Here is a 27,683-nt window from a genome sequence, read left to right as displayed (position 1 = left end):
CTTCAATCCCATTTCCCAAGTAGAAGTCTGTTAGGAAATGGTCCACTCTCAGAATCCCAGACAGCAATTCAATGACTAAGACAAACAGCAAGAAGAAGGGCAGGCAACCCTGCCAGGTCCCTTTCTCAAGTGGGAAAGGTTCAGATATGATGCCATTAGGACAAATCGTGGCTATTCGAAATATGTGTGATACATAGGCATTGAAGAGAAATTTGGAGCCAATGCCAAGATTTCAAGGACTACAGAGAAAAACACTTCTTTCCAACCAAATTGAATGCCTTTTTGACATCCACCTAGAGGGAGGCAGTGGCCGGTTTAGGTGGGACAAGAGACTGAAAGTTTTCTGACGATATCTGATATATTATGACAGATGGATCGATCTTTTATAAATCCAGTTTGTTCAACATGGACCAAAGGGCGGATGTTTGGTAAGTGGGAGTTGGAAAGCACTTTCACTAGTATTTTAGGTTGGTATGATGCACACTGGTCTGACGGCCTACCGGTTTCAAAATGTGCCCCCTTCTAAGTCTAGAGGCAGCTTGCTGTCTTCTGGTGCCTGTCAAAACATGTCAGTGAAGTGTGGCAATAGTTTAGAGAAGAGGAGCACATTAGGCCTGATGGTCTTACCTGAGGAGAGTTGAAATATTGCATTGGCTACTTTTCTTTTTGTTTGTTTTTTAAATCTTTTTATTGAAAAATGCTCAATAATAATTATACATGTTATTACATGATACATTATTTCTTACATTATATGGGGTAGTGCCAGCACATCTCTGCTGGACAACATTCTAGGACATACCCTGTGCCTTTATGCTTCCTGTGCGTCCCCAAGGTCTATCATTCGATAAGGACCGGTTGCCAGTATCCCCTTGGGCCATACATCTCTACATTCCCCGGTAGGTATTCCATCCTCCCCATACCTTATCCCATTTACTTGGGCACCCCCTACTGAGGTATGTGCATGCTCAGCTCTTTGACACCAGTCCAGGTCTATTTCCGAGTCTGATACCCAAGGCGACTATGGGGAGCCCCAATGTCTAGCTATATTATGATTTGCCACTATCGCTACAAGTGCTGACCAGATTTTCTTGTATCTGGGCCATTGCACCTCACCAGTGAAATTCAGTAGAAACCATTTAGCCTCCAGAGGAACCGCCAGGCCTGTGATCCGACTCATTATACCTGCTAACTTCCCCCAGTATTCTTGGATTTTGGGGCATCCCCTATGTGGATAGAAACATTGGAGTACTCACTCTCCCTATTCAATGCAGCATAGTCCTAGAATAGTATACCAATGTTAGATTTTAAGTTGTACCGTTCTGAAACGTGTACAGATCACTATTTCCCTAGGACTCTGTAGTGACTTGACCCAATCCTCATTGTCCAACTGCCATATATTTTGGTCCCAGACTGCCCGCAGTTTTCCCACCTGGTCTGAAGCATTATTTATTAGTTTCCTCCATAAAACGAGATTGCCCTTTCGGTCAGGGGGTCCGATAACAACCGGTCCTCTAGTGGGGTAGCCGATGGCAACTGTTCCCCCTCCACTATGTGGCAACGAAGCGCATGTGCCACCTGCAGGTATCTGTATCTTTCGGTATAGTACAACTTGAGTTCTGCTTGTAGTGTTTCGAATGTAATGTATGCCTGGTCCTCCCAGATATACCCCAGCTTCTCTATGCCAATTAGCGCCCATTTCAAGAAGCTTTGCAGCCGACCCACCTCTTTGAGCAGTTCACTATTCCATAACAGGGTAAGCTCTGTCAGTTTACCCTCCCAACCCGAATATCTGTCTGCTTCCCTCCATGCCTGTACCACCGCCTAAGTATGGAAGGCCACGTTCGTTCCCGTGCCCTCTGATGAAGGCGAAGCAAACCACCAGCAGGGCCCATGATTATTCTATCTACCAGGTAGGCAGGCTCCTCTGTCCTCATGTATCCATGCATTCACTACCACCAGTTGGGAGGCCCAGTGGTATTGCCAGACGTTTGGGGCCACCAGTCCTCCCTCATAGACACCCCTCTGCAGCTTGCTCAGTGCGATATGCAAAGCACCCCCGCTCCAAAGCAGATGGCACAATTCCCGATCTAGCTCCTGGAAAAAGTCTGGGGAACTTTATATGGCGCATTTTGAAGGATATTTAGCACACGTTGGAGGGTCATCATTTTAAAGTGGGCTGCTCTCCCCATTGACGTGAGTTTGAGCGCCAGCCAGTGGCGTACATCCCGACGGAATCACTCTAGCTGCGGGAACAGGTTTCTGTCTAAAAAGTCCCTAGGTACCTGAAGCCGTGTGTCTCGATGGATGCCGCACGCTGCCTCAGCAGTCCCGGCATTCCAGCCCATGGGAAAATCAAAGATTTCCCCCAATACAATATTACCAAATAACCATTTTTTAGATAGATCTGTTCTGTTTTGCAAATACTCTGTGTGCTTTCAGAAGTGGCTACTGTATACAGCATAGCATGTGTGCTGTACCAACTGCTATGCACATGAGTGTTTGAGGGGCACATCCTTTTCTGACCGAATCAAAATGATATTCCTGGATAGGGCATGCAAAGTTAGGTTACTCTTTGCTGCTGTCCTTATAGGAATTACATATTTCCACTAATTCTAAAGGTGTATAACTTGTTTGTGAATGTCTGTGCTTAATAAGGTGGTTTGATAGGACAGTTTGGGTTATATTAGTAGCCTATTCTCCCCTTTCTCATTGTTCTCCTGATTGCTTTTCTGCAGGAGAACTAGTAGTGGAAGCTGGGCTCGTATTTAGAGTTTGGCAGCATTTTTCACTTTGTTGCTACTCTTGAGTTACACAAGTTGTGGAAGGGAGGCAGCTAAACGTGAGAGTAAGGAAAGGTTATTTTCATCTAAAGCAATTTCTGTACTGTTAATATTGGGTCCATTAGTAATCACTCACAGATTTCCACGTCTGCCCCAGTGAAACTCTAACTATCAACACTTTATAGTATTTGCACAGAAAGCAAGAAAGACTCAAAAGTAGAGCTTAATTGTCACAGAAAACGTGTTTTCTGGCATTATTGTAAAATTGTTTCTGGGTAGACATAAAATAGCACCCACTTGTGGTTTAACAGTAACTCCAATGGGCTGCGTTTCCGTCTCTCCAGGGTAGCCTCCATTTTGCACTTCTTTGTGGTTTAACAGTTCTCCCAGTGGTTTGCCCAACTATAACTCCCCCCAGCTGCCTGGCAGACTCAATATAATTTCCCTCTTTGTTTAACAGTGCATCTAAGAGGTTGCACCTTCCAATACTTTTGTGTGGCTTAATAGTGCCTTGAACGGGTTTGCATGACTGTCACTCAGGGTTAGACTCTATACAATACTCATTGGTGGTTTAACAGTACCACTGATGTATTGCTTTTCTATTGCTCCTCTCTCGCTCTGCTGTTTCTCCTTTGTCGATCCTGGGTGGACTCCTAATAACAACCGTTGATTGGTTAACAGTGCTTTCAATTGGTTGTACCAAGGAGTAACGGAGGAACCCTCAAATTACTCTCATGATGATCTAATAGTATCTAAAAAGGTTGGGTTCTTCTGACACTGCTCAGCTAAGGCTATTTACCATACTGGATCCCACTGATCCACAGCAATGTAGTTTCAGTAAGATACTGCCCACCCTAAAAGAAGAATGCACAGCTGCATATATTCTCAAGCTTGCTGCCATACCCATCCGTATGCACAACAACATTCAGCACACTGTGCAGAAACTGCATCAACAAACCTCAACACCTCCCCAACATATCCCATATAAGCCAAACCACAGACACCACCCAACAAACGATGCATTCTGATGGGCGGCCAATTACTTTTTGCAAATCAGAGATCTTCGGAGATTACATTGCCAGGGGTATGATCCACTTCATAAATATTGCAATAAGACGACCGGGCAAAGAGTTTTAGACTTTGTAAGGTGATAGAAAGCACGACAGAAGTACCAATACCATAGTTTCGATCAATTTACATAATTGGAAAATGGGCACATATTCCTTGCACAATGTTAGCATGTATGTTAGTACTGAAGTTTATGATTAAAGCTGTTTTTATGCATGCACTAACTGCTGAATTGAGATTCATACTTTTTCCATGGCAGATGCTGTAAATATTTTGTTGGTTTTAATTTGAAGTCGCAGTCTATAGAAGCTGAAGAAGTGAAGAAAGTGCTAAATAAGAAAATCATGGATTTGACCTCAACGGTGTCAGAGCAATCGTCGAAAATTGCAGGGCTGGAAAAGATTCTATCTGAGAAGGAGCTGGAATTTTTACGTTTACGAGAGGTGATATCTACCGTTGGGGCAGAAAAGGAAGCCCAAATCACTGCCACAAATATGATGAAGGAGGAGCACAAACAGAGGCTTATAGAGTTACATCAAGAAAAGAATAAAGAAAAGGTATGGACCATACATGGACTCTTTACTTCGTGTATTTTTAAACGTTTGTGTCCTCCCATTTCAGTTCACCTGCCAACTGTATTTTTTTTTAATCCTCTCTAGGTTCATTTTCTATTCCTCATATATTTTCTATTCACCTACTTCCTGCATTTCGCCTCACTGTTTTCGTTTGCTTGCAACCCAAGTGCAAGGTTTCCTCATGAGAGGTTCTGTTGGCAGTATCTCCCTTCTGTTTCCTAATGCAAATTTCTCCCTTCTTTTACATTCTGGACCTCACTTAGCTTTCATTCACTTTATCTCTATTTTTCTATTTGATCCTCTTTGACTTCTCCTCACCTTCACTTCTTTTCAGTTCTTCACTTCTCTGGTTTTCCATTTACAGTTTTTTGCTTTGGCCTTTACAGTGACATTAATTTAATTCTAGCTATGTTTCCCTATAGCTATTGTGATGTATTTAAATGCTGTGTGCTTTGATGCTCTGGTTTATATTTTTTAAATTGTTTCCCCGAACAAGAACCACTCGGCTCCTCTTTAGGGAGGAATATTTCACTCAGGACTGAGGATTACCATCTGACCCCCATTTACTAGTAAATGTGTTTTATTCACACTGGAGACACAGCTGACAATAGGGTGGGCTACGTATCTCCCGCACAACCTTTCTAAATTACCACAGCTGGCCTGAGGCAAACCACACTAGATTTCAGGATTCAAACTGTCCATACAAATCACTCTCTCGCCTGTATCTTCTCAACAATATTGTGTGATAGGTCATACAACGGTAGAGCTCATTTGGACCCATCTCCACAATATAAAAGCAGTGACTACTTATTTGCTTCATTGAGACTATATTTTAACACATTTGCTTTTTCTTTGACTTCACACTTAATGAATGAACTTTGCAATAGCTCTCGACTAATTGTGCTTGATCAGCGGGTGCCATGAGATTGGAAATCAATCTCTTTGTAATCTTTGACCATTAAAATGATTCTAGGACATGTGCAGAAATTCATTATAGCATCGTTGTTGAAGCTTTAGTGAAGTATACCTTATGGTGTTTTCACAGATTACCTTCTTTCCCTGAGAAAACTTTTTGGTACACCTTGAACATGATCTCCATTTAAGACACTGAAATGGGATATGGGAAACTGGCAAATGACAGCTGATGTAGCTCCTATTTCAGCTATTATTTGCTTGTTTGTTTTATTCAAATAACTTGAGAGTGAAGGCTGTCCATCTGCATCTAAAGGGATCTCCAAGACGCATGTTTCAATGTTGTGATTTATATTCAACGTCCTTGATTTTATTTCTTTGTTTTTAAATTGCAAGTTTTAAACGTTTTTCATCATTACTTCAGCCTACGTTCTCTATATGTCCGTAGTGTTAACCCTTTATATTTACCTCTTTCATTGTAACAGCTTCTGATGCTTTTTACACATTTACCCCCTTTGACTTAATTACAAATTTTAAGAAACTTGATAACATTTGCTTAGAAGGTCACGTTTCTTCTCTTTTGAGGTATTTTCCTTTCCTTTCCTTTCTCCAAGGCCATTGAGATCTCCAGGCTTTATCTTTCTGATGCTAACACATGTGTTTTATTAGCATAACCCTGCAAAATCTTTGAGGATTTCTTCCAAAGTGATAAAAGCCCATTATGCATAATGTGCTGTTTTGACCATATTACTTTACCTAAATCCAGCTATAGGGGGTCATTATGACCCCGGTGGTCGGTGCTAATGTGGCGGCAGTACCGCCAACAGGCTGTGGTACTTACCGCCACATTATGACATTGGTGGGTTGGCTGAAGCCAACCCGCCAATGTACCACTCCGACCGCCATGGCGGTAGCAGCTGCAGGGCTGAGATGAGAATCTCCAGCCCAGCAGCCGCCATTGTGCAGCTGGCCGTATTATGTCCCTGCCTACCACCATGGTTTTTGTGGCGTTCGTAATGCCACGAAAGCCATGGCTGTAGGCCCTATCAGTGACAGGGAATTGCTGCCCTGTCACTGATAGGAGCCCCCCCCCACAAAAAAAAAACTCCCCAGTCACCCCCAACCCCCTCTACAGCCACGCCCCCCAAAACACACACACACACTCATCCACACATACTCATCCACACATACGTACACACATGCATGCATTAATTCACGCACACATCCGCACACACACATAACATACATGCCGACATGCATTCACATTACCATACATACACGCACTCACGCACATTAATCGCCCCCCCCTTGTCGGAGACTCGACTTACTTAGATCGAGGGGGTCGTCCGGCAGGGGACGGAGCACTGATGCAGCCCGCAGCGCCGCCAGCAGAACACCGCCAGGCCGTATTATTTGTCATAATACGGCTGCCGGTGGTCTACTGCCGTGGCGCTGCTCGTGGTAGCAACGCCACCTTACTGCCATCCGCCAGTATGGCCACATCTGGATTTCCGCCCTTCTTGTGGTGAAAATCCGGCTGTGGTCATATTATGGTGGATGGAGGGTAGCCGCGGCAATGGTCTTTTTGCTGCCAACACCGCGGCGGTAGGCGGTTTTTACCACCAGTGTCTAAATGAGGGCCATAGTCTTTTAAACCAGAGCACCAGATGGGTTTATTGCAAGGCCTGGATGTAAAGGTGTCCATCACAAGGATCTCCACATTGCACTTTGCTGCCTGAGCTGTTCCTATGGTTGAGTGAGTGATTATTAGATACTCCCTGAGAATGTGCTTCTGCACTGATTTGCATTGAGTAGATACAACCAAGAGAAATGTGCATGAGAATTTTGGAATTGGACTATTTGGCATTAATAATAAACATAACTGAGCTTCATTTGATCTACTTGAACATTAAAAGTGCCAACAACTAAAGACCTGTAAAAGAATGTGAGTGACCATAATTGCTTACTAAGAAAGTATAGTTTAGGCTGTGAACGTGACATGATATTTCTTTAGCGAGAAGCATTATGGGGCTGTTGTTCTAGTGCATTCTCTGATAATGGGTTGCAAGATATAGTGGACTGTGACAATGTTTTAACATGTTTGTGGTCTTCAGCAGGAGAAGTTGGATGGCAAATATTTGAGATGCTTATTGGCGCTCTACACTCATAGAGCAATCAAGCCAGCTATGGAATGCATCTCTTTGATTTGAACATAGTGAATTCCGTGGGCTTGAGTGCATGGGGTTGGTGTCAGAGCTGAAACATCTTAAAGAGTTGGTGCTGATGCGGACACTGCCATTAACTTGGGAGCAACAGTACTCTGGGGAAACATGTTTTCCTGTTTTGATGCAAGACGTGCTCATTGAGTGAGAGGGAAATTGTGTATTATTCTTAATACAACCCAAAGGCCCACAGTGTGTTATCTGTGCAGTCATAGAAACAGGAACAGCAAGTGAAGATAGCTCTCTGACCTAGAGGAGAGAATCCGATATTGTAGAACTGGGACTGTACGTGCTATAAAGGTATGTTGAAACAATGAAGAAATGTAAACTGGACTTTTCCAGATAGCCCAAACACTTACCAATCATACACTAGTTCTGAAACTTCCCAGCCCCATCTTAACCAGCACAAGGGTTTTGCTTCTAAGAATACCTTAATTAGTTTTTCTCTTACGTGGAGCATGTAGACATAGTCATTTGGCAAGCACATGGAACAGTAAGTTCGATGCAAGAAGCCAGCAGTTGATCCTCAATGAAGAGCATTTACTTCCCAGGTGAATTAAGTTTATAAAACTTGAACTGAAAGATTAGGCTGTTCTACCTAACCCCCTGACTGGTGCAAACAGTTGTAGAATGAAGGAGGATTTGCTTAGAGCCATTGGGGTGAGACCCGAGCGGGACTACTCGGATATGTCTGCTCCTGTGCAGTACATCTTTTTCTCAACTAGTAGCTTATGCCCTTGACTCGGATTGATCTTGAACGTGCTAGAAGTCAAGCCTGATAATTATTGCTGATGGAAGCTAATAATTACGCCAGTAAGTCTGCATAGCAATATAAGTTATTGAATCTAATCTAGACGGTGTTGGTAATGATTAGATGATGAAACTGTGGCAGAAGGTCACTCTATGCAAGAACATGATCGCAAAGCCCAACCGTCATATATACAGTTTGAATGAGCTTTGTGGCATGAAAGTTTTAATAGTGGTGCGTGGTAGAAACTAGACTTAGAATTCCACCTGGGACAGCAAAATGTGGCTTACAGGCCGTACTGGACTTGTCTATATGGCCGATTTGAGTTTGCTTGGTTTGGCACATCAACTATTTCCAGAAATGATGCTTGATTTGTTGTGTGATTGCTAGATGGGTTGTTACTTTTTGGTATGAGTTTTTGCAGCATTTTTAAACAATCCTTGGTGGTGCATTAAGTCGGTCTCTTCTTTTGGCACTGCTTGATATCAAAGGGCAGAACTTGACATTGCTTGTGAATAATGAGAACAACCAAAACACTAGCTGCTGTTGTCCCCCCCACTTGTGTGTTTCAGCAATATTTTTCCACAAAATGAGTCCTTGCATCAAAAATGGACACAAGGACGCATTTCACGCTAAAATATACCTCTAAATAATGGCTGTGCATTTTGCATAACTACGTCAGGGGTGTGGAATTTATTAAAATATCTACTTGTCCACGGGACAGGTTGCTTCTCAAATCTACTTGTCCTGTAAAAAGATCTACTTGTCCCTTTGGTGCCATGTAGTGTGGTGCCAAATTATAGCAGCAATCTCATTATGTAAGAGCTCTGATAATAGCCTCTCTGATTATGCCAGGGCTACTACCATAGTAGGGCTTGAATACTAGCAGTTTCAATCCCTACTGTAGCAATTTCCTTATTTTTCCACCTTTCTGCAGATCTGCATACTGGGGCTGGAGGAAGCAGTAAGCAATAGTTCCAGGGCTGGAATGCCTTTGAGTCTGCAAACCTACTAACCTGCATGTTTTAAAGATTTTCACCAGCTTCTCTCTAATATTTTCCCATAATAAGAAAGGTTGGACATTTACTCCTGACAATGGCAGAATTAGAACTTCTTCCAGGGTTGGGAAGAAAGTGGCTGGAGGGAAAATGAACTTGCAAATGCTCAATAGATTTTCACATGAGCAAATCTACACATGCGTATTTACCCATGCTAAAATACAGTTCACAAATATTTTATAGGGGTACGACATATACCATGGGTGCACTTTTGTGACTTTCTTTAAGAATTTGGGGCCACATGTAGGTAGGTTCAAATTTGTGACCCGCAAATTGCGAGTCGCAAATCCGAATGTAGGATGGTGTCCCTGACACCATCTGTGATTCGCAAGGGCTTCTCAAATGCTCACCTCATGAATAATCATGAGGTGGGTCGCAATTTGCGACCCCCTTGCGAATGGCGGCCTCACAGGGATGGTGGCCTGCTGGAGACAGCAGACCACCATGTCTGTGACTGCTTTTCAATAAAGCAGTTTTTTTTTTTTTTGTAATGCAGCCCGTTTTTCTTAAAAGAAAACGAGATGCATTACAAAAACGAAAAATGAAACGTTTTCGTTTCATTTTTTCAGAGCGGACCACTGCCTGCTCTGAAAAAATGTTTACAGTGACATTCACAATGGGGAAGGGGTCCCAGAGGGACCCCTTCCCTTTGGTGAAAGTGTTAGCACCCATTTGAAATGGGTGCAAACTGAGATTGGTTTGCGCCCGCATTCGCAAAACAATCCTACATTGCACTGCGAGTCGCAATTAGGAAGGGAACACCCCTTCCTAATTGCGAGTCACAAACCCGTTTTGCGATTCGGTAACCAGGTTACTGAATCGCAAAACTGGGTTTGTGCATCGCAATGTACTTTTTGCACATCGCAAACAGCGAAAGTCGCTGTTTGCGACATGCAAAAAGCTACCTACATGTGGGTCTTGGTCCCTAATTAGGTCTGGTGTTAACAATGATATTTTGTTTTTATTAAACTTCTATTTCTCTCTCTTTCGGCTGGCTTTACTGTGAGTGATCGCATTCTTCTCTTCCACAAGGAGCATATTGGCACACAAAGTAGTTTTGTTCAGTGTCAGGAACTACAGTGGCAATCAGTGACGTAATGAAACTGGAGGGTGCCCCTTTGCAAAGAACATGGAGGAGCCCCCTCTCCAGACTCACTCAGGGCAGGTGCTGTGCTGAAGGGGCCCCCTGGAGGGCGGCTGCGGGGCCTTTGTTATGCCACTGGTGGCAACATGTGCTTTTAGAGTTCAAAAACGTTTTTTTTTTTTTTTGCCAGTGTTTGTTACAATGTTGAGGACCTGGTAGCTCCCACAACAATAAAGTGTTACAAAAGCCATGTCAAAACAAGACACGCATTGATGAAACTAAAAGACTTATAAAAATATGTCAGATCAGTTGGCTTTGTCAGTGTTTGTTTATTTTCATGCTTCCCATAATCGTGTTGAAAATGGTTACACTGATTTTCCATTAGAAATATTTTTGAGAAATACTAGCATGCATCAAAACATTTTACTAAATGACACTTCATTTGCATATAATCAGAGAGCATTCTGGGAGCATTATACTTAGCCTCATAGCCTAAACTTTTCAAACATGTGTATACACGTTTTTTTTTTTTTTGTACTGGAACCAACGTCAGTAGTGAAGTGTGACATTAAAACATTTATTTACAGCACTCACCCTAATAATGAAGGTTTTCAAATAATGAACCATAAATACAAGTTCGAACAACATTATCTCTTGGAAACACATTACCTCAACTGCAGAGAGTTCCACTCTCTGTAAACAGGCAGCCAAAGGGTTTGTGCTGCAGAGGGTTGGGTCTACTTGTCCCAAGGACAAAGTAAACATAAAATCTTGTTGCCCTTGACCCCAAACAAGATGTCCCGGACGGGTCCTCAAATTTCACATAATTATGTGAAAGCAATTAATGGAAATTCCGCAACCCATTAGTATAAAAAAAAAAAAAAAAAGGAGAAATGTACAAAACTTAATACTATTTGGTAAATAACCCTAATTTAGTTTTAATATGATATAGGGTGGGATGTGATGCATGCTAATCCTTTTTAACCTTTTTGTGCACCTATACCATTGTATTTTAAATAAATAAATTAGTTTAAAACAAGACCCAGAGGGCAAAACATTTCTAATTATAGCCTTTGTTGAAGTGATTCTCTCTCTATGGAAATTGGCTGAGAATAGGTGGGAACATTTATATCCTTGAGATGGCAAGCTGAATGTTTGATGGGGCTCATTTCAGAATGGTAAATGAGGGCCCCTGGTAGGTAAAATCAGAGGTAAATCATTACCTGCCTGTATCCTTCACCGTGATTAAACTGTATCCAGTGCGTCATCAAGTTCAAATGTAAATGATCCAATCTAGTGATGTCTTGATAACAAAGGTTAACATTTTCAGATGACCATTGTCGTAGGACTCATTGGAACGAGACTGCTGGATTCGAGCAGCAATACCACCGCTTATAGGTAACTAGGTCACTCCCACAACGGTTGCCAACTGTCGACCTAACCCTTTCGGCTAGCACGCAGCACCTCACACAAACCTAGGGAGTAAAGGTGATTTGTGGCAGCCTGACCCATGACACTGTGACCTCCCAGGAAAAAAAATATATATATATATATATATATATATATGTCCATTCTGACATCTAGTGTTGGGCTCGGAGTGTTACAAGTTTTTTTTTCTTCGAAGAAGTGTTTTCGGAGTCATGGTATCGAGTGACTCCGCCTCTCGGTTCCATTGTGCATGGGCATCGACTCCATTGTTAGATTGCTTTATTTTTTCGCCGTCTGGTTCGGACGTGTTTCCTCTGGCTCCGAAATTTCTATTCGGAAAACTTTAGAAAACCCTCCCTTTCGTTGGTATTGTCTCGATCGCATTCTCCATCTAGCGTCGAAGCGGTAGTACCGTCGGAAAATCACTTTGTTCACCCTTCAGGCGCGCGCCCAACTCTAGCCTATTCGGCCGACCGCGTGGAGAGCCTGATGGATGGGACTCCATTCCGTTTCTGCCCTCGTGCCACGCCAATTACCCATACAAAGACCAGGATTTAGTTTGCAACCTGTGCCTTTCTCCAGACCATCGGGAGGAAAATTGTGAGGCCTGTGGATCGTTTCGATCAAAAAAGACTCAAAGATCGAAGAGCAAGAAGGCTTGAAATGGCGTCAAAGAGCAGTGAACATCTCGACGTCACCGAAGAAGAGCAGGTGCAGACAGCCGTCTCTATCTGAGACACAGACTCCAAGCAGGAATCGGAAGATGACAGATCCATCACAGCTGGCCAGCATGTGAGTACGTCTGCCCCTGCACCCCCACACAAGAAACATCTTATGGCCTTGTTGCACCACTGCCAGAAGGCCATGGTTCGGCCTGAGATAAGACTGTCGGCGACCGACCTCTGGGCTCGGCGCCGAAAAAGGCCACTCCTCCGACTACTTTGGAGTCGACTAAAACTATAAAGGGCTCCATTTCGGACTCCCGCAAGAGACACCAAGTTTCGGAGTCGAAAATTAGAAAGGCAGCTTCGGAGCCGAGACCTTCCACAACATTTTCGATACCGAAAAAACAACAAACTTTGGAACCGAAAAGTCATCTTATACAGGGGAGAAAGGACTTTCCAACTAATAGATTATAAGGCATATATACAGCAGACACACTCTGAAGCTGACAGGTCCAGTACACTGCTGGCACGCTTAATCCATCCTACTCCTCCCCAACCCCAATCCTCACCATATAATCAGAAACACAAGTTGTGGTTACAACGCAACTGGTACTAAATAAGGTGTTTCGGGACTTTTATGCTGATCTTTACACAGCCCTACAGCTCCTACTGATAACCTATTAATCACATACTTGAATAGGACGCGCCTACCCCAGATGCCACCACAAGATAGCGAGTAGCTGATTTTAGAGTGGAAGAAATCAGGAGTGGGGTTAAGGAAATGTTATGTAACAAAACATCAGGGTCAGATGGACCTCCCATTGAATTTTACACTACCTACATACACAAACTGGCTCCGCAGCTGATAAAATTATATAGTCACGCCTAAAAGGCGGGGTGGCTGCCCCTCACAATGTGGCAAGCCGTGTTTACATCCCTACTGAAACCAAAGAAGCCACCCCTTGAGTTAACCTCATACAGACCTCTAACTCCCCTGAACACGATATATACAATTTTAAGCAAACTTCTAGCAAAACGACTCCTCCCACACCTGCCACAACTATTGCACACTCATCAAAATGACTTCGTACTGAACCGTAACATTTCACTCAATATTAGTCGTCTGTTCCATGTCATGTATAGTTCATGTGAAAAATCCCCACTCACAAGCTGCCTCTCCTTGGATATACACCATGCTTTGGACACACTGAGCTGGGAATTCCTTTGGTCCACACTTACCCACTACGGAACACCAACCTCCTACACAAAATGGGTGAAACTGTTATACTTATTACAAACTGCGAGGGCAAAAACAGGAAAGTGCATATCAGAATCTTATAACATTTCCCGGGGAACATGTCAGGACTGTCCCTTATAGCCACTATTATTAGTTTTAGCAATTGAACCCTTAGCACAATTACAGTGACGGAATGGGGCATCCTGATTAGAGGTGAAATACAGGCTACTTCTTTGTATGCAGATGACATGATAGTATATGTTCGGGACATACGTCAAGATATGTCTGCAATAGCAGACAATCTGACTGCATTTGGCAGACTCTCTGGTCTGCAAATGAACGCTGCAAAATCATGTATTTTTGCATTTCAGCATTCTTTAGAATGGCAGAAAATGGCACTGGGAGAAGCTAATATCCCAGTGGCAACCCATAGGTAACTTGCAGCTGGTGATCAATTCCATTAAGACACAAATAGCCTTCTGGATTACACTACCCTTCTCTATAGCGGGCAGACTGGCACTGGCAAAAATGGTCCTCCCCCTGAGGATCCTGTACTGTCACGCTAATCTGCCGGTGGTGGTTCTGGCCCCGGTGTTTACCACCTTGAATACTTTGCCAATTAAGGTCAGGACCTCGTAGGATAGATCTGAAAAAACTACAATTGCCCAGACCTTAAGGTGTATTGCATAGCAGTACAACTGCAGTGGTTAGCGTATTGGCTAGCGGGGTACAACTTACACAAAACAGGTTATACACCTGCTCAAGCACAAAATGGACAGCTGCATAAACTGCTTTGCCCAAACACATCCGTACCACACCAGGTTCCCATTCCGGTACAAGTGGCCATGGCATATTGGCGAATGTCTCCACGATATACACACATCCCTGTTTCATACGCTCCTAATATACCATTGAAGGGGATTCCACTGGCAATGGGGACCCTATCAGCACAGCGATTACAACCTTGGGAGCAGTCAGAGACTATAACTATGTTGAAATTATTCACGGACGGAGTATTGATGTCGCACCTAGACTCTATACATGCTCACGGATTACCAGATACACTGTTCCTAATACATGCAGGTTTAATTCGCTTTGTATGTCAACACTGGGCACCGGAAGGTATTGAACCTCTTATATTTGAATTTCTAAAAGCATTACATACAATAGGTCATGGCAGTCATCTACATACAATAGGTCATGGCAGTCATCTAATCCGATGCCTGGATAGAGGCCTTAGATTACATTTAGGAATATCATTGCAAAGACTCCTTCAAAAATGGGATACAGATGTCAACTGTACGTTAACGGACACAGAATGGAAGAGACTGCTTACCAGATTTAAATTTATTCAGCTCTCTATATTTCATAGGGCATATCTTACGCCACATAACATCTTTAAACTATTCTCAGGCGCAGGAGAAAGCTGCCCCCACAGTCAACACAGTCAACAAATGGACGCAGATCTATTACATATGATCTGGCGTTGTCCGCCATTAGAAAATTATTGGTCGGAAATAGCGCAAATACTCAAATATGTAACAGGTTATGATTATTAGATGACACCAGATGCCTGTATCTTAAGTCTCTACTCTCAATCATGGAAGACGGGGTGACCAAGCGCTTTGCTGACTTGGCGTTAATATTGGCAAGATGCGCTATTACGCACCGATGGAAATCGCCCGTTCCCCTCAAGTAGTGCTGGGGGAAATGGAAGTATTAGAATAGGGTCAGGCCGAAAGTGAAGCACTGCGTAGAGAAGAATATAGGGGTCTACGCAAAACCCATATCTCCATGGAGTGGGATACCTATCTAGAGAAATTTTGCACGTATGCGCATGAGGACACAGATATACACTCTTAAACCATGTATTTTATCAATATGAATCAGAGATTCAGCATAGCTGTAATGCTACAAGGCTTACTCTCACATCATACCCCCGATGGAATCCATATACAGTAACATGGAAAAGCCCGATAACATACATAACACACGGCCTAGCTATGACAGACTCATATCTACTACTGGGCTCCGTCCAGGAATGCAAAGTTTCCTTTTACTGTGCCCTCAATGGGTAAACATAGGAGATGGTGAACTGCTCTTGCTTCTTGGGGAAGTTAGTGGGAGGGAGGGCTGGGGATTTCAGACAGTTTGAAAACATGGTGAAATGATCTAATACCATAAGACACAAATGGCTTTGTAATTTTAGGAAGTATTGCATATATGATTACGTAATTGTGAATTACTGCAACTTTGTAACTGTCACAAATAAAATGCAATACAATTTGTGGAAAAAATAGTTTTTAAAAAACTGATGAGACCAAGACTGATCGGTAGGACCTGGTGCATCAGATACATAATTGGGGCAGTTGTGTTTCTAGTCTCCCAGCTGTCTGCAAGTAAATCGCTCATGGGACCACTTCCCAGCCTTTTACATTGCCTCTGCCAACTCTTCCTCTTCCCCTTCCTGTTCCCCATTTGTTCCTCTGGTGGGACTCCCCATTCCCCCTTAATGGTCCTGTGCACCTTCTGCAACTTCAGGGACGTCAGCTTGGATACTACATTCTCTTTCCTTCTTTATTGTAATGCTAGGTTGTGATTAGCAGCCATCATAAATTCAGCACACTTCTTAGTCTGCCATCTGATGCAGATGGCCATCCTCTGACTCCTAACATTCGGTAACAATCCCTGTATAAAGGCAGCACCTACAGTGTCCGGAGCCACCTTCATGGGATAAGGTTACACGTGAGCAGGGTTATCCCCAAACGTCTTGCCATCCTCCTCCTTTTTTTTCGGACCCTCTTTTTGTTGGCTTTAGAACTCTGGGTACTCTCTGCTAATCAGTTCCAAAGAGCATGTGCTCTCTCCCGTAAAACTTGGTATAATTGGCTTACACCTGTTTGGCATATTTAATTTACCTATAAGTCTATTGTAAATTGGTATGCCATATACCCAGGACATATAAATTAAATGTTATTAATGGGCTGCAGCTCTGATTGCACCACACACACAAGTAGCCTTTCAAAACAGTTCACTGCCACCTTGACTTGGGATTTCAAATTATTTGCCAGGGCCTCAACACCTGTTTAGTGCACCTAAGTCACTCCTAAGATAGGTCCTAGGTAACCCTATGGGCAGGGTGCTGTGTCGGTAAAAGGTGTAGGACATGTACTTTTATGTTTTACATGTCTTAGGAATAACAAACAGCCTATTTTGTTTTTCACTACTGTGAGGGTTGCTCGTCTCATAGATTAGCATTAGGAATTCCCTTATATACTTTTAAGTTGTAATTTCTGATTTGAAAGGCGTAGTAGCGTTGGCATGTTTGGTATGTTTGGGATGGTAGAGAGAAATCCTGCATACTAATGTAGTTGGATTTCACATTACTGTTTTAGAAATGCCACTTTTAGAAAGTGGGCTTTTCTCTGTGCTTATAACTCTAGTGTTTTTCAGCCTGACTCCAATCCATGTCTAGGACAGAGGGGCAGTTATACTTTTTGCATACGTTCCAGACATCCAAAACTGAGGAAGGGCTGGGTGTGACAGGAAAGCCATATGCCTCAATCTGTCTTCTGATAGTATTCCTGGGCTGGGAGAGGGAGAGGTCGTTCACACCTTACATGTCAATAGGCTGTGTCCTCCCCCTCACACAAAGGGCTGATTTACCCCCTACTGATGTTTGGAGGGAGGGCTGGTTGAAAGGGTTTGTGTTACACTTGAAAGGGTTCCTTTGAAGTCACCCCTCCGTGCGCCTCCTGCTTGCCTGAGGCACTGGCGCTTTGCCATCAAGGTAGAGTGTCCTTGAATACAATATTGATGCTGCAGTGTTGATGTATTACCCCTGTGTAGAGGGGAGAATCACCAGAGGGCTGGCATGAATTACTGCTAGACTTGCAGTGCTTCACCCTGCCCACAGGGAATCCTAGAGCCAGGAAGGGCTGCAGGCTGTTACCGCAGGGAAGTCTTCCCCTTCCCCAGATTGCCACTTCAGGACATGCTGGCATGACAGTGGCTGCTTCCGCAGCAGTGCACACCGCTTTTAGAATCAGGAGGAATCCCTTCTGAAGTCTGGACCGGCTCCCAACAGCCCGTTATTGCAGCAGCTGCGCCACACGCTCGCGAGCAGCTGCCTTTGAATTTCCAGAACACTAGCGGCCTGGGGAGACCAAGGGAGGTCTCCCTTACCTAAGACATCAGGATTCCCCATCCTGGTCACACAAGGTACTGTACCTTTAAGTGGGAACCCCGGGCCGTTGTGTATCACCCGGCTCTGTGTGGCGGCACCGCACCACTGTTGTCTCTCCCTACCGCGCAGGACCACGCATGATGAGGTCCGCTCTGGCCAGCCTGAGGCTCTTATCAGGTACTAGATATGCACTGACCGGTCGGTGGACTGTGCCAGAGCGCAAACCGCAAGTGCTCTCCTAGCTCTTATCTTTGGAGTGTTATCGTAATAACCCTAAGAAGAGCACCTGAAAGTCAGAATAGTGGTGCCTAAGTTCCGTATCAAGTCTAATAAGAGCACAGGTGTCCTGCACCCTACATTCCTGCCTGAAACACGTTTATTACTACCACACAGGGAATTGTTCACGTGATATTACTGCAATACCTGTGGTTGTTTAATTGATACTGCCTTGCTACCCAAAGTATTTATTGAATGTCTATTGTATTGATTTCTACATTGTTTAGGTTACTGTATTCCTTATAGTAGGCACCTAGGGGCTCCTGCAGCCTACGCTTTGGGCACAAACCTACTCATTGCAACCAGGCCATGGCAATGACCGTTACCCTGCTAATAGGAGAGCGGGGTTCCTGTATCCATGTTTCTTTACAGTTACTGATGTGCTTATGGCAACCTGTTCATTCATGTGTTTTGTCTCTAACTATTGCATTTCATGCCCTGATGTCAAAATATGTGTTTTAGCCACTGGCATTGTCAGGATAACAAGTACTAGTTCAGTGTTGGCATAATCTGCACAATATTTAATATCTATGTCATCTGTGGTCTCTGATATAACTACAATATAAGAAGCATATTTTTATATACAATCATGTGGAGTCCCTTTTGTTGTGGATTTATTGTGTCACTGGTGTGAGTTTGTTACGCAAACGCTTTACACATAGCCTCTGGAGATAAGCCTGACTCTTGTACGCCAAGCTACCAGGGGGTGAGCACCGGTTATCTTTGTGTGTAACTTACCTGCCTGACTGGAGTAGTAGGTTCTGCCTTGCTTATGTGCATAGCCTAGTCAACCGGAAACCCCATTTCTATGACCGAGTGTCTCTTTTAAACATCCTTAAGTCTAAGTAATTGTCCTGTGCTTTTCTCTTAACTTGCTTACAATTTCAGATCTGAGTCTGATCGTTTCCACCTGGCAAACTTCTGCAGTTGCATTAATCAACATTGATTGATGATGCCACAAGTTCCTGTCAGTCAAGGCATTGTGATCCCCATTTTCTCTGGATCTCCCGACCTTCAAGCCACAGTGAAAATTACCACGATATCTAGGTCTACTGTTTACCCGGCAGATACATCACCAAGTAAGGTAACAACCTTACTTCCTAGTCATCTGCTAGACATGGAGGAGTCAGATGAAGGGCCGTTTTATGATGCACACAGCCCATCCCAGTTACATGTCAAGTATCAGGAGGAGGATGATGAGGAGGAGTACGAACAACAGTATCAATCTTATTATACTCATCAAAGACATTATTATGAGCCTTTACATCAGGCAAGGTAACAACCTTACTTCCTAGTCATCTGCTAGACTGGGAGGAGACAGATGAAGGGCCGTTTGGTGATGCACACAGCCCATCCCAGTTACATGTCAAGTATCAGGAGGACGATGATGAGGAGGAGTACGAACAACAGTATCAATCTTATTATACTCATCAAAGACATTATTAGGAGCCTTTACATCAGGCAAGAGACATTGTGCAAATGCCTGCCTCTTTAATTCAAGACTTGCAGTCTATGTTACAGGATTATAAGAGGAGGTTTCCACCCGGAGCTGAGATGCAGCCGCCTCTTCCTTCCTCTCCTGCTACACCAAGGAGTATACTTCCACCTACAGCAACTCCCAGGCTTACACCTAAGTCTAAAATACCCGCCCATCCCAGAGAGGCCATCTCTTCAGAAGGTGAACGAGAAGGAGAGATTTTAACACCCCAACATCCTAATGATGAATGGGACGAACATTTAGCTTCTACTTCATCACCACCACCTCCTCGTCCATCAGATTCTCCCTCGGAGGATATAGGAGGTTTTCATAATTTAATGGATAGAGCGGCCACACGGTTTCATTTAATAACATCTGTTTCACAGTCTAGATGCTTCCTCCATGACTTTAAATAACAGGCAAGAAAGTCAGTGAGGGCAATTCCAACCATCGGCTTTATTTGGAGTGAACGCATTAAAATTATGGAAAATCCAGCTACTATTCCACCAGTTCCACGAAAGCTGGATAAAAAGTACAAGGCTACACAGGACTCTCCAGCGTGTTTGACAGGGCATCCAAAGCCAGATTCGGTCATTTCCCAAGCTGCCCAAAGGCGTTCCAGGAATCCGTCTACACCTATATCTACTCCTCCAGATAAGGAAGGCAGGCAAGAGATTCTCAGCCATGTCAGCGATAACTGCCCGTGCAGCCAACTCTCTAGCGATTTTGGGTCGCTATGATCACCAGATGTGGTCTGACATGAACGTCTCCATAGAGCTCATTCCTGAGAACAAGCCACCTTCTCAGGCACGTAAAATTCTGCAGGAGGGAAAACATACTTCAGAAGAGATCATTGCGCTCTAGATATAGCCTCCACTGGCTTTCGTCAGTTTGCAGGAGCAGATGTACTGCGCCGTCAGGAAGCAACCTCTTTCAGGCCAGTGGTCCAGTCCAGGATATTAGACATGCCCTATGATGGAAAAACTCTCTTCGGCAAGCATATAGATGACGCCTTACAGGCCATCAAGACTGACACGGACACTGCCCATTCTTTGGGTACCCTGCAGTACAGGAAACAGCCCTTTCAGGGAGCAAGAGGTAGAGGTTTCTCTACGTTTCATGGCTTCTACCATCCATAGGCAGTACCAACAGCCACAATATAGACCGGCCTATCAACAGACATACTGGCAACCATCCACGGCTTCCTACATCAGACAGGGTGGGAGAAGGAAACAGCTCTCAAACCCAGGATCAACCTCTCAAGCAATGATCCTTGTCTGGCACCGGCTACGCTTCCATATTTTCCACAAATCCACCAAGTCGGAGTGAACATCTTGAACTATCTTCAGAATTGGAAAAACATAACATCGGACAAATGGATGCTGGATATAGTGGCTCAACGTCATACGCTGGAATTTGTACAAACACTACCACACCACCTGCTGGGAAAATCGTAACCACTTCATCTTCACTTGCTTCAGCAAGAGGTTTTCTTAATGCCCTCCAAGGGGGAGATAGAAGAGGTCCCTGTGCCACAGAGGGGACTCAGATTCTATTCCCAGTTCATTTAAATAAGGAAAAAGGTGGGAGAATGGAGACCAGTCCTAGACCTCAGAAAATTGAATAAGTTTCTAAGGAAACAATCCTTTTGTTTGATCACAATGTCGGATATCCTGCACCTTCTCAACACTGCAGATTACATGACATTGTTGGACCTCCAGGATGCCTATTTCCACATACAGATACATGCAAAGCATTGCAAATATCTCCGCTTCACTGTGGCTGGTGCCCATTATCAATTCAAAGTCCTCTCATTCGGTTTAAAGTCAGCGCCAAGAATCTTCACAAAATGTCTCGCTCCAATAGCAGCTTTCCTTCGCAACAAGCGTTTGCAAGTCTTCCCATATCTGGACGCCTGGCTGATAAAGGCTCCAACATCCCAGCTGGCATCCAAAGCTACCAATGCCTGCTTAGGACTATTTCACAATCTAGGTCTAACAGTAAACTTCCAAAAATCGTTCACTCTTCCGACACACAAGATAGTCTTTTTGGGTGTAGAACTTGACACCATCAAGAGCAAGGCTTATCTTTTAGAGGCACGGCAACAGAAACTGACCAACATGGCTATCAGGGTCTCAAAAAGAAGGTTTGTTTCAGTACAAACGTTCAGGTCACTCCTAGGCATTATTTCCTCATCAATCACTTTAGTCCACCTAGCAAGGTTGAAAATAAGACCATTAAAGGAGGAATTGCAGCTACAATGGACCCAATCTCAAAGATCCTTTGAGGATTCAATCAATATTACACCGAGGATAGTGGAGACTCTGCGGTGGTGGTGCCAGACCTACCATCTCTCTCAGGGATTGAACTTTCTAACTCCAATGACAGATTTCATTATCACAACGGACGCTTCATTGGAGGGCTGGGGAGGTCATCTGCAAGACGGGCATTCAAGGAAAATGGTCAAGCGCAGAGGAGACTGCACATAAATCTGCTAGAGTTAAAGGCAATATTTCTTACGCTCAAAGCATTCCTTCCACGGATTTCAGGATCTTCAGTGTTGGTTTGCACAGACAACATAACAAGCATGTTCTTCGTCAACAAGCAGGGAGGAACAAGATCTCTTTCTCTCTCGAGAAGCTCAATCTGTGTGGGAATGGCTCATACTTCATAAAAATTTGTCTGAGAGTGGAACACCTTCCAGGTATCAAAAACACCTATTGGACTCTCAGCAGGACGGACGACAACTGCCACGAGTGGGATCTCTATCAGAGGGAACTAGACAACATCTTTCTATGCTGGGGACGGCCAACACTGGATCTATTTGCCACCAATCAGAACACCAAATGCCAATCTTACGCCAGTCGATACCTACTCCCAGGGTCGTGGGGGAATGCTCTTTTGATGCGATGGTCCGGGATCTTTGCATACGCTTTTACCCCCTTCCCATTGATCCCCAGGCTTCGGAAGAAGATAGTCCGAGGGTTGCAAGCTGATTCTCATAGCACCCAGGTGGCCCAGACAGTATTGGTACATGGAACTCTTTCTCCTGTCAGTGGCCAATCCCTTACATCTTCCCTCCAAGCATGACCTTCTAACGGAGAGTCAAGGTCATATATTTCATCCAGATCCAGCATCTCTCCAGTTGCACGCATCGCTCATGAATTCCAGGGCATGACCATTGATGAAGAATGCAAAATTGTTTTGTCTAGGGCAGAGTTGTCCAACCTTTTTATTGCCGCGGACCGGTAAATGTTAATTTTTCCGTGGCCCGCTTGGGAGGGCGCAATGCTCTGCGCCTCAGCCGCCCGCCACAGTGAAATGAAGTTGAAGTTCCTCGGGCGGCCCGGTGCCGATTGATCCACGGACCGGCACCGGTCCGCGGCCCGGGGGTTGGGGAACACTGGTCTAGGGCACAAGCTAGCAGTACAAACAGGACTTACAGGCTCAAATGGAAGATGTTTTGTATCTGGAGCCATCAACACAATTTGCATCAGTTAAAGGTCTTGCCAGAGCAGATTATATCATACTTTCTCGCTCTATCAAAGGCTGGACTCGGTCATGCATTTGTTAAGGTCCATTTGGCTGCTAGATCATCTTACAGAAGTTCTGCGGGTACGCCCTCCCTTGGTTCATCCAGACAAATAAAACAGTTTATGAAGGGTCTGTTTTGCACTTTCCCTCCGGTGTGACCAGCTCCTCCTCAATGGCATTTAAACATAGTTCTTTCACAATTAATGAAACCCTGTTCGAACAGGAGCTGAAATATATGACATAGAAGATAGCAACTCTACTTGCTCTTACGACCACAAGAAGAGTCACTGATGTACAGGCCTTTACCACTAAGGAACCCTTCCTTATTTTCTCAGACGACTTTGTTCTTCTTAGAACAAACCCAAGATACATCCCTAAGGTTGCCTTCATCTTTTCATCTGAACGAACCAGTGGTATTAAGAACCTTCTTCCCGAATCCATCAACGGTGGTGGAAAGGATTCTCCACACAATGGATATCAAACGATGCTTAAAGTTCTACCTTCAGCGTACTAAACAGCTCCGGAAGACAGACCAGCTACTAGTCTCATATGCCCAAGGTCGTCAGGGTACAGGAGTTACTAAAGCTACGATAGCTCGTTGGATTGCATCCACCATTCAGTTTTGCCACATGAATGCGGGAAAACAATTAACTAGCCGCCCAAAAGCACATTCTACAAGAGCAATTTCCACATCAGTTGCTCTATTTCAAGGGATCGCCATGGACAAGATATGTCAGGCTGCAACGTTGAAGACTATGCATTCTTTCGCGCAGCATTACTGTTTGGAATCAACACATAGAGCTGATTCACTTTTTGGACAGGCGGTCCTATGTCATCTTTTTCATTGAGGTGAGATTTTTACTTGAATGTGTATATCTAATTCTATATGCAATAGTTTATAATTCCTCCGCAATTATTGTTTGATATGTTTTACTCTATATGTGTAGAGGAATGTATATAGATACGTGTGTGTGTGTGTGTGTGTGTTTGCATATATATATATGTATATATGTGTATGTATATATATATATATATATATATATATATATATATATATATATATGTATATATATATATATATATGTTATATAGTAATATAATTAGAAAGATTACAGTGCTCGCACCCACCATCCACTGTGGGCATAATGGTTATTAGGAGTACTGCTGGCTATTCAGATTCAAGCATGTGAATTTATGAAAGATCTAATACTGGATAAGAAAACAAGTTACTTACCTGTAACTACAGTTATTCAGTATTGGTATCTTTCATAAATTCACATGCGACTCACCCTCCTCCCCTTTGAGGCTCGCATTTCCTTTTCATTACATATACCTCACTATTGTGCTAGAAAATCTGAGGGAATGAGCTTCTCTGGGGAATATTGTAGAGGGTACTGGAGCCTGATTTGTCATAAGTCAAGTTTGGTTCTTTGTACAAAAGGGACATAGATAGGCTATATGTGTGATTTCGCTAGCATTATAGCCTATAGACATTTTTTACTCACTGCTTTTTTCATGTACCGTGGGACTCCCACTTCGATAAGTGGGATGATTCAAGCATGTGAATTTATGAAAGATACTAATACTGGATAACTGTAGTTACAGCTAAGTAACTTGTTTTCTTACCCAGACATGGGCTGACCGTGTGCGTGTGATATCGGCTCTTCACCAGGAGACCATGTGAAGCGATAATCACGTGTTGTGCTCGTCGTCTCGGCATGAACAGGTTTTGTTTTTTCTTTGGAAAGCCAAAGACGTCCAAAACAATTAGATGCTGTAACTCCTGCTACAATTTCTCTTGGCCGCCCCATGATTAGATGCTTGCTTAGGTTCAAGTACTCAAGATACCAATGATTTTGTGTTTCTGACATGGTAGAGAGAACAGCAATGAACTAGAATTTTTCTAAAAACATTCTTAGAGTGCAGATAAACAAATAAACATCAGGGGTTTGTTGTTATTATGCAGTTCTAAAATGAGAAGCAACCACCATGTGAGTTGGCAGGTATTTCATAGACCCAGCCCTGAAAAGTACATGCCGGTGAAAAGTACCGGAAGCCACTGACACATTTTAAGCACTGTCTATAAAAGAAAACAGTATGGCAAGGGGCAGTTAATCTTGCAGCATCCTGTGTGGTGAATCCATTTGAGTTTTTATTAGAACTCAGGAGTTTAGCTTAGCCTTTTTGCTTACAGGCCTATGCCCCCGTCACCGAGTGACTTTTAACCTACTTAGCATGCTCTGTTTTAGTTCATTTATTTTAATATTTCTTTTAAGATGGCTTTCATTGTTTATAGTTTATAGAAATGTTTTGATTTGCATTATCAGTGCCACTCTGTGAAGGGGTCATCATCAGAGTCATGATCAGTGATGCACGTAGGTATGAACATCATGTCTCTTTCTCACTTACTTTACACTTGTTGGGGATTGTTTATATAATTACCGCCACAAGTCTGCCTCACATACCTACATCAGGGGTCCTACATGAGCTGTATAAATACATCTCACACGGACAAGGTCATTAGAGGGATTCCTTCAAGATGCCATCAACATCTGCACCTCACCTTTCTGCATAACTCATCCTTTGTGCCACCACATAGTCTGACCTAGAGACCTCATTCCAAGGTAACAAGGGTTGGGGACTCTTCTAATGAATGTGGTACTGGCAGATTAGGTTCATCATACCTAGCTCTCATTAGGTTAGAGAAAAGGTTATCTTTGCTAGTAATTTTACATCTCATGTTTATTGCAAGATGGTGGGTGGGTTTGTATTCACAACTCTCATCTTCACAATTATGCTTCTTTTACTGATCATTATCCTAATCATTGCAGCTCGTACATTTTACAGTAGATTGCATTCTTTTCAATAAATATATTTAAAACCCTCCTGCATCTCTTAGTTGCCTGTGTGTGACTGAGACTTGTTGATAACGTGAAAAAAGGATAACTTCCATTCCACAACAACTTCCCTGAGAGGTCTTATCTAGATTCCAATGTTAAGGCTGCCAGAAATCCCCATTTACTGTTTGGGTTTTTGTTGAGGTACTGTTTCTGTGCCGGGAGTGTTGGGCTGACAGTTGTGACTTGTTGTCTGAGTGACTCAGTCGCCTATAAACAAAATTGCTGTCATGCCTAGGAGCGAAAGTCTAACTATGACATTTGCAAGATCCCTAGCAGCTCTTTGGGAAGAACAGCTCGGAGCGATTCTCGGTGCAAGGGTCCTCGGACCAGACTAGCACTCTGTAGTAATAATAACCAAGATTTCAACATAAACCCAAGAAAAGACAAGATGGTGCATTGGAACCCAGGATTCTGGAGTGTGTTTTGGAGCAAAGTGGCAATGTGTTGAAGAGTGTTTTGACATAAACTGGTGTAAAGGCAGGACCCCACAGGACCGTGGTGATTGCCACCCAATGGCAGAATCCTGGCACTTGGGCATAAGTGACTTGTAATTTTTTGCATGAAATATGTAGCTTTCCTAAATGCTGGGAGCCATAAAATCCAAGTGTACTAACTAATTTATGTATTCTCAATGTAGGAGCTTCATCTGGCAGAACTACGGAAAGAACTGCAGTGTTTAAAACAACAAGAGATTCAACAGGTGACTGTTAAAATATTCCTAAGCCATACAGATGAGATGATTACAATCTGCACCTCTTGACTATTGCTATACACATGTGTTTAGTATCTCTTATGTATTGTAATATATGAATGTGAATTTTGAAATAACCTCTTTAATGAGTCACAACATTGTAGGATACATTTTTGTATTGTAGGCAGCAGAACATTAGTTCCCTTTAACTTTCCTACCACCCATGCACAGTTTGAAGCCCTGTAACATTTGGTACCAAGCTGATGCTGTGGGTGAATCTAAAAGATTGATTATAAACTAAAACAACAGCAGGGAATGTATTAATTTATGTTGCAAGTGCCTTGAATTAACTGTATAAAGTGTGGCTGCAGAATTTGTTGGGGCATCCTATTATTCTGTGCATTGTGTGACAAAGTCCCAGAAGATACTCAACTCAGACATAAGAATGGCAACATTTCTCCATTTGTTAGGAGTAGAGTTGTTTGAGGGTGAAAGTAAATATTATTTGGAAAAGGAAGTTTGACATGAATGTAACCAACCACTAGTAGCTGCAAGAGCGAGGAGGTTGTGGTACGAGGGGACACATGGAAAAGGAAGGCAATGATAAGATGTTGTTCATGAATATCTGCATCTTAGCAAGGCAGTGAGTCATATTTGTGATTTTTGCATTATTCTAATCACAGGAAGGCAGTAAGGTTAGATTTGGAAGCAAACTGCGTACTGCTGCAATTTTGCCACCTGAACATCTAAAATTTGTTGTTTGTTCTCTTGTCATTTCTGATGAGGTGCTCTACTTGTTGTGAGATGCCAGATGCAGTAATTTGGGTTGTAGAGGTTGCACA

At 43.3% G+C, this 27,683-nt stretch overlaps 1 protein-coding gene across 1 annotated transcript in view; it reads left to right on the top strand.

The window, feature by feature from the left end:
* Positions 1-27,683, top strand: part of LOC138266081 (trichohyalin-like) — a 475,778-nt gene that overhangs the window by 237,326 nt on the left and 210,769 nt on the right. Inside the window, exons 16-17 of the mRNA XM_069214443.1 lie at positions 4,142-4,405; positions 26,788-26,850. Coding sequence (XP_069070544.1) covers positions 4,142-4,405; positions 26,788-26,850 — 327 coding nt within the window. The remainder of the gene's footprint in view (positions 1-4,141; positions 4,406-26,787; positions 26,851-27,683) is intronic.

This window comes from Pleurodeles waltl, chromosome 11 (genome assembly GCF_031143425.1).
Source record: "Pleurodeles waltl isolate 20211129_DDA chromosome 11, aPleWal1.hap1.20221129, whole genome shotgun sequence".
Lineage (NCBI taxonomy): Eukaryota > Metazoa > Chordata > Amphibia > Caudata > Salamandridae > Pleurodeles > Pleurodeles waltl.
This window is presented reverse-complemented; position numbering and strand designations above follow the sequence as displayed.